Raw genomic sequence first — 12,771 nt, 5'->3', positions numbered from 1 at the left:
TTGAACAGAAACACCATCCACCCAGAGCTCATAATTAACATTTAGCCCAATTTAGCTCACTCAACACAAAGTACTGCATTTGCATTTGTTTCTGCGCAAGGAAAGGGCCTTTTAGGACACAGTTCCTCTAAGCTGTGCCCAAGGAGCTTAATGTGTATAGTGGCCGTTCTTATCACTAAGCAAACATCACCAAACTGAAAGCAAAAATGTCTTCTTTTTTTTTCTTTTTTTTTTCTGTGGTGGATCTACTTTGGTATAGGACTACCTTTTATTTATTATACATGGGTCTGCTATGTTAAGACTTTTCCTTTCGAATGCTTCAGCTGTCAGACTGATTCCGTGTGATTTTTGTCTGAATAACATCACCATGGTCTAATCCATCATCAAATGTCTTCATTAGTGAAACTGAGCTTGAGCTGGTCAAAGTTATTCCAATTATGCATACCTCCACACGTACGCATACATACTAATCATAAAGTCATAAGCCATCTATGGATGGAGTCACATGTATGTCAGGCCAGTGAAGATCTGTCTTTTGCTATTACAACTGGTGCTCGTGTAAGAAAGAGCTGCTGCCTCCACCAGTGGGTGTCTGCTGCCCAGGAGAGGAGAAGCTTGCCAGAGGGATGACCTTGACAGGGTCCTCCTTCTTGCTACTGCAGTGTCTATCCAGGGTGTTGTAGAACTGTGGCCGGTTGATCCCTTTGTCCAGTTCATCTTTTTTGGGCACAGACCTGCCCAGAGTGTGGCGGCCATCCATGACCCCCATGCTGCCCATGTTAGCTTTCACTCCCCGGGCACAGCTCTGCTGGAAGCCAAAAGAGGGGAGGGTAGCAGTGATGGCGGTGGTGGTGGGGTTGGAGGTGGGGCTGTTGCTGCCAGGACCCTGGAACTGGGCCAGGGCTGGGGGCATCCAGCAGCTGTCGGAGTGGCCCAGTATTAGACACTCCTGGGTACAGGTCTCAGAGGCCTCGGCCAAGGCTTTCTGCAGGTTCACCTCGATGGCTGTGAAGAAAGGAGAGAAAAAGAGAAGAAAACAAAACAGTGAATATAACAGGTCAGAACACGCAGAGAGTGTAGCTAGAATGCAGTGATTTCACAGAGGTGATGCAAAAGCACTGAATGAACTCATGAATCATAATGTAAATAGAAGAAAGTTGTCATCTTATCAGTGGTTGACCCACAAAATGTCAGCCTTTTAGCGAAATGAAAGTCAGTGATAAATGTTTCATTTCATCTTGTAATGAGAAAAACATCAGCAGAGCATTTAATTTCCATTGGTATTCCCATGACTCTGTCTGTTTACCTACAATATGCAATGAATTCCCTGTAGCTTAATTAGAGTTAGAAAAAATATGTCTTGCTGTTTGTGTCTGGGATTGGCTTTACTGTATTAAATATTTAATGAACATCTTAACAAAGCATTGTTTATTTTAATCACTGTCAATGCGCCACACCTTAAACCCTTTTGATCTTTCCGAATCAAAAATAAACCTGGTCAAATAGGGAAGCTCAAACAGAAAAAAAGACACTCTGTCATTCTAGGATCTCGCTCGCATCTTTGGCATATTCAGGTACAATTAATGGTGCCAACATTTAGGTTGCATGCATGGAAGGGAAGAGAAAACTGAAAACCAAATGAAGAGGAGAGCGGGCAAGGCTAAGCACTCAAACTATCTTATCTCATTATCCCGGCACTGACATCACATGTGGAATGAGTCTGGGATGAGGCCTCAGCATTGAGCCTCGGCAATAAAGGCTGTCATGCCAGATAATTAGAATGTAAAACAGTATGCACGAAGGCAACCCGGAGCCTGCAGTGTTATGTTTCCTAGGCCATGCGAAGGAAAGAGGGGGTCCTCATTCAAACATCACATCGCTCCTCTAGGCCTCAGCTTCAAGCTGTCATGTAGAAATTATTTAGTGTATTTGCATAAGTAAGAATGTGATAAATAATTAAGCAGTCTTAGACCCTAGTACACTGGAACGACTATTTCCATTGCATACAGTTCAGCATACTCGTGGTAATTCTCTCCCACAGACATCTGCAAATCTTCCCACCACCTTGTTATTGTTTTATAGCATTCTACAAAATGAAAATGAACACTCTGATTACGCTATGTTAGTGATACCAGTCCGGCTTGCAAAAAAAATATCTAGATTGGATCCTAATGGCCCAGTGATCACCTCCTTTTTTTGTTGAGTTTTGTGCTACCGTAGATTGAACGCCACAGCATCAACTTTAATTATGAGAGCGGTGTCTGAAAATGAATCGCCGAGTATAAATTGTGAGGATATATTTGGAGTGCCCACGTGGAGTCAAATCTGTCCTCTCCATATTGAACTGGAGCTGTGGAGCAGGAGTGTATAAATCCCCTGGGCGGTAAATGTGTCACCTTTCAGAGGGTCACTAACTTCATTAAGGCAAAAATGGATGCTGCTTTCTCATTCTCTGAGCTAGCACAATAGGACTGAGCCAAGTCTCGGCTGTGCCCTGACTCAATCTTTCTCCAAGTGTTTTCTGCCGTTGGTGATGCCTGTTCGGATGTTTTTGATGAGGTAATGCAATTGGCATGAATGTCTTATTTCCAAGCATGCGTCCTGAGATGTTAAGAAATATTTATTGTGGCATTTTGTTAGTTGTTGTTATTGTTAATTTGGTTTCTGTTCTTCTAATTTAATTGATCCATGCTGTCTGAGGTGAAACCGCCTTTAACATATCATACTCTGTAAATAAAAGCTAATCTTCAGCTCTGTGACTTTGCACAGCAGTTTTATGTCAACACCTTTTCAATGCCTACAAATTTTGCATGAAATATCTCCCAACATGCCTTTCCAAAAGACATGTGCCTGTACTAGTTTCTATTCCAGTGGGATAGTTTGAATAGGCGGTGGCGGGTTTGGGAGGGTGGGAGCACGGCGTGAGTGATGTCGCTGACAGCTCTCGCTGCTTTCGTCAGCTAGAGGTATGCCGCAGCCTGCTTGTGATGCTGCTGTCTTTTGTATTCAGGGGAAACAACTGTACCCCACGGAGCTTTCGGGAGAAATCACACATCACTGACGCCACAGATCCCCTGATGCTGTGAACATTCTTTTCTACATTCCCTTCAAGGAAATTTGAATGGCAGACAAGTGGGGATAATGGCAAACAATGGGGTGTAATAGACAGCGAGACTGAGATCAGACCTACGGCTCTCATTTGAGATGATTCATCTTTACTGAGCAGCGGTGATGTGGTTGAAAAAGGGAACTCTGATACCTGTTTAGTTACTCTGTAGAGTCAACGGAACATCAAATGCAAGTTCAACTGCAATCATCCCCGACACCTGACTGCAAATCAAACGGCATTCAATTCAAGTTTTGATTCAAAACAGCCTAGTAAGCTAACTCCACTGCTCTGTCACAAGGTCTTCTATTATTCATGGTCTTGTCGTGTATTTCTACTGGTTTCAAGTTGATCTTATGGTCATACGCAAGGTCAATAGCAGAGGTAGCCTACAGCAGTCTTGTTTTGCAACATCAACACATCCGTTGGCCAGTCACCGATCGAACGCTGCTGCATCCACCTTCAGCTGACCTTCCATTCATGTGGTCAAACATTACAGCTTGTATAAACATTGGACATGTGTAAGAGACCGGTTTGAAAAAGCTGGATGACATACAAAGCATTTCCAAAAGGGTTTTTTTGTTTTTTTGCATTAACTGAAACTATTGGACAAATTGCTGCTCGCAGTTGGACTGAACACAAAGTGGGGTTGACACAGCGCGAATGGTTCTCTATATTGGGAGTAATGGAAATGTTTTAATTTGGAAATATAATGTAGCTGGACACAATAACTTCAATGCCTCAAATAATTTACAATTCAATCCAGTGGCCTCGCAGCATCTTTGTTGGATATATATTGTTTTTTGCTCAGGCTTTTAAGTATTGTGTCTTTTACATTTGATCAACAAGAAAAAAAATAACATCAGCGCTATTATCACATCAACATTTTTTAATTCTCTGTAGTCCACAGTACCAACATAGACTTCAACCCATTAAAAGCTGAATAAAAGCCAAAATACCCTTTCAGATTTGCTAGTCTACTGTACTGGATTGCTTTATTCCGCACAGTTGTTCATCTTATTTTCCAGCTTCTGTTCAAACACTTTTTGTAACATTCCAATTAATTGGCCTGCAGGAGATACACTGATAACAATGTTGTTAGAATTATAGCTTTAATACAGGACCATCCCAGAAAACAAATCTGTGTACTGGTTTGAAGCACTTAACCCTCATGCATGGCAGAGCAGTGTTGTCATTACACTGGTAGATGTTGAATGTATGCTGGTGCAGTCCTGTCTACCAGGAATTATGTTCCTATACAACTAAACTGCAATTTTAATTATGTTTTGACATATGTGTTCTCCACAGAAGGTAACAAATACGACATGCTGGGAAACATGTCTGTGTTAAAAGACCCACAAAGCCCATGTAAGGCTGTTAGAGGGGTTGGGGTGGCACAAGTCCAACACAGGACTCTCATCTAGGAGGCGAGGGTTGGTCATGGCTTGGAACCAATATTTTAAGTCTTATTTTCACTTACTGTATACTTTCGTTTTCACTCGCTGTTGAGTCAGGCTGAGGCACCAAATCTACTTGGTAAGGTTTCAGAATATATGGTTTGGGTTTAAATACACCTTTTTTTTTTTTCCATTTTCGCAGTTTCCAGGGAAGCGAGTGCTGCTCCATCTACCATATGATTGGTTAACTAAAACATGAAGCGTTGGAAACAATAAACAATAAAAATGTGTTGACAACAAACTTCACAAAAACAAAGCATCTCACAGCATAACTGAGAATGCAGTTTATTTGTATAGGAATGCCATTTTTGGGAGACAGGGCTCACACGTGTATAGCAGTGACATGTGGTCAGGGGAGGCAGGTGAGGCAGAGCCTCACCTGACATCACGGAAAGAAAAAAAAATATAATGATAAAATAATTTAAATAGTTATATTTATCCAGTGATTTGTACTTCAAAGTATTTATTTTTTCATTTAGCCTCGTCAGCTTTGATGCTTTTTAAATTTAAAATCGCTGAATTTTCGCAATTTCCCGTTTAAATGCTTGGAAGAGAAGCCGGTGAGCTGTGCCTCACTTGGATTGTGCAATCCCTCACTACCACCGCTGGCTGTCTGCAGTGACAGCGTGCTGCTGTCTGGATGTCGCCAATAACACGGTTCAAACACATTTAATATATGAACTGATGTTCCATAGTTCAGCTGATGTATATAATAATGTACAGTGTTTTTTGTTACCAACTGTATGTGTGTAACGTGTTCCGTGTGCTGAGCGATCATAAACGACTGAGAAGAGGTTCCAGGTGAGGCAGGCAGTTCTCTTGCCTCATGGCAGGGGGCGCTATGATCCCAGTCATGCTTCTTGTGACTCCGTGGCTGCAGAGTAAGTGACAGCAAGCTAGACTAGGTACGGTGTACAGTTAGCAAGTTAAGAGCAGCGAAGGAAGATCAGGAGACTTTTACAAAAGATATTTTGTTCAGAAGGAGCGGAGCATGGACTTCATATAAAGGTAAAGGTAAGACCGCAATAACTTTTAAAAAAAAAAGAAAAGAAACATGAGTTTTCTGGGCTACAGCTTGTATGTGTAAAGAATGCCGATATGAAACATAACACGTAAACTGCTGCCAATCAAATGGCAAATATGCTTCTATGTAGAGTGCTTATATTCTTAAATCAGATTCTGATGAAGTCATGAGCCTCACCGCACGTCACTGGTGTATCGCCAGTGCTGATTTTAGTATTAAAACAGCTTATAAAACTGAAATAATAAGCAACGATTCAAATTTTTAGGCCCCTGATACTGCGTGCTAGTGGAAAGGTTAATGTACATAGTCTGTAATTGGAAGGTAATTGACTGTATTTTGGCATCAATATAATGCCATAATGATTTAATGTATCCATTGTGAACCGTGCACGCCTCAATCTCACGAGGTTGTTAAAGTGCTACCTTACTAACCACACATCTGGAATGTTGTGTCTAAGTATTATATTTGCTTTTTTACTCCCTGCCTCATTGCATTTATTTATTTTTCCAATGGCCATGAAATCCACTAATGCAAATACATGTTCTGACAGGCAGGAACACACAAACACACACAAACACACACACACACACACATACACGCACACACAGCTAGGATGGCATATTAGCTCACTGATTAGGGCTTTTCAGTACAATAGTATGAGATATTTAACATGACAGTTGATGATATTTACTGACAGAGCTTGTTACATCTTGATGAGCTTCACATTAAGGTCTGCACACATATCACGATTCAACTCATTATTTCAGCATGCACAAACTCATTATTGCTAATTAAAAGGATAATTGCATGCATCTAGGACATTAAATTCTTCGAACAGCCATCAGGAAGGTGGACTAGGCCCCTGACTCATCCTACACAGTTAATTGGCGTACTCTTTCAATCTTTTTACCTGAAACTTGCATGAATCGTTGCATTAAAGTCATGTAGTCAAGTCAAATGAAAACTTTAAAACCTCCTGCGTACTGTCTCCTGTAAGCACCACATGGTCTTGGTTATATTTAAATTATATATTTCTGTTTTTATGTATGAGTCACTTATACTGTTATTTAAAAGGCTCCTTTTGGCAAATCCAGTGCGATACATACTGAGATTCTCCACAAAGACTGCAAAGTTTATTTTTTTCCAGTCATACAACATTCACCAAAGTGCAAACATTCATACATATTACAGAATGTAACTGCTGAGTAAATAAACCATTCGCCACCTCAAGCAGTATCACCTAGTGCTCTGCTCTCCTCCGTATCTGTTAATGTGGGATCAACAGGTTTAATAGCACCAGAAAATGCAAGAGCGTTATAAAAATGAAGCTCTTGTATATTGGCGAGAGTTATAGAACCATTGTACTACCAGTGATACAGCTATCAAGACTGCAAAGTATTATTATTGTTAATCTCATATTATGTGCTATCGTGTGATAGGAAGGCGATGAGAAAGAGAATGAGATAAAAAAAAAGAAAAAGAAAAGAAAGACGCAGAGCATACACAAGCACGTGGCTTGCATCTGGAGGGAAACCAAAAGACAGAAATACAAGAATATGAAAGATTCTTTCAAACCAACAGAATCTCAGTAGAAATAATTGGGTTTGTAATTACCAAGACTTTATCACTTCACTCGGCCTTATGCCCACTCCAAACGTGCAATCTGGATAAGCAAATGGATGGTCATTAATAATAATAGCGCTATTAAAACCCCTTGGTGTTGCACTGAAAAGAGAGATGCCATTACTTTCATCACAGCTCTGGCAATCATCATTTGAAGGAGAGATGAATGTTTCACTTTCACAGAATTAGAAATACAAGGCAGCCCACTTATATGCTTGATGCATTTCACCTGCGTTCCCTGTGCTCGTTTTTTTTATTTATTTTTTTATTACGATGCACGCTTGTGACTGATTCATAGTTTTGACAGTGTGTACTCGTATATGAATTGTGTTCAAGGCTCCGCAAACTCAGGAGAGGCTGGTTTCCGAAGAAAGGAGGGTTCCATGACATTGTTATAAGACCTGCATATACATTACTTCATTAATGAAATAAGAATATGCAAGCTCTGAGACGAGGTCTGCGACTTCTCCGTGTCTAAACGCCTGTATCTATGGCGATCAGTCTGAAAATGAACTTTTCACAGGATGTCGAACTCAGATGCTGTTTGGTTTTTCTTTACTTTTATCAGGAGGAGGTACAGTATATAATCCCTGGCGAAGGCAATAAGAGCTGTCATTGTCATTGCAGCCAAGGGCATGGAGGAGGAAGTAAATATTCCATTGTAGCAATAAAAACTTGGCGTGCGCTTTGGAAGGCAGATCAGCTATGACACAGAGGTCAGCGGTGTCATGTAGGAAGATGACGTGTATTAAGATCCATAAGGAGATGTGCTGAGGTAAACAGTTTGTCGAGGCCTCTTTAGAATCCTATTTCAATAAGATTTTATTATAAAAATGTGCAACAAAAATCTAGGAATATTTCTGTACAACCTCTCTTTATGTAGCAGCCGCCCTCCTCTGGGATAATAAGGCCCTGAGAACTGCACGGCAATGAATGGTAATGAGTTACCTCTGATAATGGCGGAGTGGATTTTTCAACTGAAACATAAATTTCAGGACAATTCTGTGAGGCCGCGATACAAAGTGAGATATAGGAAGTGGCAGAGTCATCACTCCTCTTTTTTTTTTTTTTTGTACTTCTTAAAACAAATAGTGCCAGATGTAATGAATGGCCTTTTTTTAAAGGAGACAATGTGACGCAGATAAGAAGGGAGCAAGGTTGTCCATATATACTCTAGACTAATTACTTTTGATGCATTTACTGAGACGCTGCTGACAACGGTGAGTCTCCGAGCCACATACGTATTTATCAGCACTTGTGGGACCTATACAGTTCCTCGCCTGTAATCCATCTAGCCTTGTCTTCTCTCGACCCCTTTTGCTTTCCTAGTGTTTGACCCATTGTAACAGAAAGTAATTGCAGGCAGAAAACAACATCTAATGATTACTTTATCTAGGAGTCTGAGAGAGAGTGAAAAGTCACAGACAGGTACTTTCAACAAAAGGAGGAGGCCTTTTTGTTCCCGACACACAATTTCAGACAACAAAGAATATTATTGACTTGGCAGAGATTAGAACACCAAAACAAATAACAAAGCACAGAGAGAGGACAAAGTGCACAAAGAGAGAAAGGATCTCTCAAACAGCCAAGTGCCAAACACTTGCTTCATTCTTTTTGTTGCCATTGATTAAAAGTATGTTGTAGATTGAAGCTCCCATTTCTCCACTGAGAATATACAACACGGGCAACATGTACGGGCTTAATTTAATGTAAATTCCTTTATCTGGGAGTCACCTTTGTTGTCAGGAGGACAAACAAACACCTCAAATGCTCATTTCGCACCAGCATAAAATGTTTACAAGGGAGAAAAAAAAAAAGTGAGCCCCGACATCAGCAACTACAATTGTGTGATTTTTCATCAACAGAGAGCACAGTCGGGAAGGTAGAACACAGAAACAGTTTTTGTACACTTGACTTTTTTTTTTGTGTGTGTGTGTGACATTGGTTGATTACATCTCTTTCATTATGCCTGGGCGACTATAGGGCCTCCCCACCCGAGGACAAGATGCCGGTGTCACCATCAACACAATCAGGCCTGGCCAAATACCCAGCGTGGGCCAGATAGATGAGAGGTGCAAACACCATAACAATCTGCAATCAGCGCTCATCACCACAATGACACACAGAGGAGGAGGCGCAGAGTTTCTATGGGGGGTAGAAACACAAGACATGCTCATGTAGGTACACACACACACACACACATATGCACGGATGCTTTCAGTGTAAAATCTCATGCAAGAGTGGCCATTCATTCTCTCTTTCTGTAAATCTGTGCTTGTGCAGTCGCAGGATGATACTGTAGATATACTGTACAGGTGTGCTGCTGCTGACAAGGAAGCAATACATAAATGTATATTTATAAGAGTAAAAAAAAAAAAGAATCCACCTTAAAATTCATTGCACTTGGATGAATGTCTCAACATTTCCATATTGTATAGATAATGCGAGGTCTGGAGGGGGGAGAGAAAATAAAATGAATGAAAAGGAAGCGAAAATATTTCAGAGGAATTAAGAAAGAAAAGGAAAATAGAGTGATTAAGCGGGACCTGACGACGCAGTCTGATATTTGCGAGAAAGATTAGATTGTTCCAGCAGGAATACTATCTAAACAATTGCGATTTTTCAGGAGATGACTTTGATCTAAAAATGTAAATGTCACATATAAAACTCTTAGCTTTCCTTTTTTATAATCAAATTAGAAGCTGATTTGAAGCATCAGCAGGTCCTCAAAGAATTGGACCTGTTGCCTGAGGAGCTGGTTACGACTGTGTATTTTCAGAAAACAGCTAATAAAAAGACGAGGCCCCTGTTCCACATGATAGAAAAGAGACTGGAGAGACAAACTGTACAGCAGCTACCGACGTGCTACATCCTGTGTCATGTAACAAGCAAATTCATCACACTGACCCATTGCCCCCAATTATTATGGAAAACAAGAATGAATCAAATTAACATTGAAGAAGCTCTCGGTTCCTGTGGCCTGGCTGTATCGCTGATGGATACAGCAGGAGGAAAAGAGAGGGTAATAAACAAGGTGCCACTGTATATGCTATATATCTTGCAGTCATTGATGATTAGCTCTGTTTTCCCTTAGCCATACGTTACTGTTATTGCCTCTATGGCCAGACAGATAGGAAGGGGATACAAAGGCATTGTGAGGCCCATCTTTCAACTGATAACTGGCAGGCTGAAAACCACTCAGCACCAGCGGCGGCCATGATTTCAGTGCATGAGTAATCTGGCCATGGTGGAAATTGTAATCTCTTATTTGACCGAGTTGAGAGCAGGACTCGATGTACAGTTTTTTTTGTAGGAAGGTATTTCAGAGTGAAATCATTCAGTGTGTTCACATAAAAAAAAAAAGGGAGTCTCTCCTTAGATGCCAACAGCTCAAGTCCCGATGTTTTGTCCTACGAGGCAATCCTGAGAATGTGTAATCTGTATGAGGTGTCAGTGTCAGCAGCAGACACCCGCACCATCCCTCTTCTCTGTCCTTTTCTTTCTTCAAAATATTTTGCAGACAGCTTAGGCATGAATGCAGTCTGTATACGGTATTAGTCACAGTCATTAGTGATGAGCAAACTTACATTTGCAGTATCAATGTGTAGTGTAGCATGGTAAAGGTTTTAATATTAGGGGCAGACTCTCTCCAGATCCCCCTGAGCATGTACACTTTAAAGGTTTTCCTTTTCCAAAGCACCACAGACCCTCCTCCGGGGACAACTATTAATTTTTCACTGAAACCTCCCCTGAATAATGAATTCTGTCCTATTTATACGCTGTGATAAGTCCACTGAATGTCTAAAAAGGGGTTATCGTGAAAAGGGTAAGGCTTTCAGAGAAAGACCTGTTCCTGCTTAACATGTTTAATTCATCCGCATCGCCATGTTCTTGAAAGCAGAAGAAAAGTCATATAATGCATCACGGGCAAACATGAAAGCAGACACAAGCGGCACATTCAATAAATCACAGCTTTACTTTTACTGTTTTGATGTTGACTGTCACAATCCTCCACCCAAACACCAGCCGTTGAAAGTTCAGATATATGCTTTTTACTCCTCCAGGCCCCGGCTGACAGATATGCTCTCACTAAAATCACAGAGGTACTCAGTGGCTTGTGTTAATGTTTCTGTCACAACGCACTTTATTTGGGGTGTGCTGAGTGCAGACATTGTCAACTAACATTCACAACAGAGAGAGCGACAGATACAGATAGACACACGGAGGAAGGGAGAGTATCAGAGCGTGTGTGTAAAATGGCAGAAACACAAGCGGAGAAAAAAAAGGCGTAAAGTTAAGCCCATAAATAATGCAGTAAAAACTAGAACATACTTCAAAATCTGTGCAAAAAATCTGCATGAGGTGACAAGCATTTCCGATACTTAAAATGCTTTGATACTTAAAATAACTGTTGCTGTAGTGTCTTCATTACTCCGGGATAGAAAAAAAAGCCTAATTTTGCTGCTGTTTGTATCAGCACTCTAAGTGAACCAAACCATTCATTACAATTTCACTGTCAGACCAAATAATCATAAGGCTGTCTCATCATAAAAAAAAAACTCTTTTTCCTCACATAAACACAATTACTTGACACTGCAGACAGTGTTAACAGTGTCAGATGCTGCTACTAACACAGAATAACTCGAGCACTTAATAAAGATGTTTGATGATCTTATTCAACTTTGTAATAACCACAACACTTTTTAAATCCAATACAAACACACCTGAATCCAATAAGCAGAAAGTGCATTACACATTTGAATTACTCATTATGATAATTGCTGTACCAACTTCTTTAAAAAAAAAAAAGTTTTCAGAAGCTGTCATTGTTTAATATTTGATATATTGTTTTTATCACAAGACAATCAAACCCGCTGGTCTTGAAAAATAGTTTCTATGTTCGCGACTTTCATTTATCTTGTGGCAGTTTCTCTTTGGCTTCTAAACAGTCTTAAGAGAACAAAAAAGAACTGAAATAAAAAAAAAATAAAAGGAGGAGGGGGGAGCAGAAAGTAGCTTCACTGATTATATTCTGCCTGTGATGATAAAGACAATGCTCCAGTGGTTACAACTGTCCACAGAGGAGGAGACAGTGAAAATAGCCACGTTACCACTTTGCGCCACAGAGACTGCCGGCAACCCATTGACCTCAATGTCTTTTATACTGTTAAGCCCAAAGCGCTAACTATCAGATATTAACATCCCACGTCTTTGATTTTGTGTGCCTGTCATACCCTAAGGACGCTTGCACATACAGTTTGTCCTGCGGTGCAATCCTCTTTGTGTCCATTTTTTTTTTTTTCTTCCCTTCTTTCTCTCCTCTAATGCGACAAACATCTACAATGAGGCAAAGGGAGAATATGCATGTCACATTTCTGCAGCCTGGCATCTAGTATATGCCCTGGTCTTAAAATGTCTTAGCAGAGCTAAAGGGATTGCATGGAGAGGCAGGAAGTTTGCAATAAATAAAAAGAAAAAAGAAAAAGTCCTGTGACATGTCCGGATGTTTGTAGAATTATGGGAGAAAATTGCCAGGGCTTCCTGGCTCATCACTACCAGCA

The 12,771-nt window shown here is 40.6% G+C and overlaps 1 protein-coding gene across 1 annotated transcript in view; it reads right to left on the bottom strand.

Moving 5' to 3' along the window:
- Nucleotides 1–541: 541 nt before the first annotated feature.
- The window catches only part of pcdh11 (protocadherin 11), a 119,895-nt gene continuing 107,665 nt past the window's right edge, over nucleotides 542–12,771 (bottom strand). Inside the window, exon 6 of the mRNA XM_008280543.1 lies at nucleotides 542–1,005. Coding sequence (XP_008278765.1) covers nucleotides 542–1,005 — 464 coding nt within the window. The remainder of the gene's footprint in view (nucleotides 1,006–12,771) is intronic.

This window comes from Stegastes partitus, unplaced genomic scaffold (assembly GCF_000690725.1).
Source record: "Stegastes partitus isolate 25-593 unplaced genomic scaffold, Stegastes_partitus-1.0.2 Scaffold198, whole genome shotgun sequence".
In the NCBI taxonomy this organism is placed as follows: domain Eukaryota; kingdom Metazoa; phylum Chordata; class Actinopteri; family Pomacentridae; genus Stegastes; species Stegastes partitus.
This window is presented reverse-complemented; position numbering and strand designations above follow the sequence as displayed.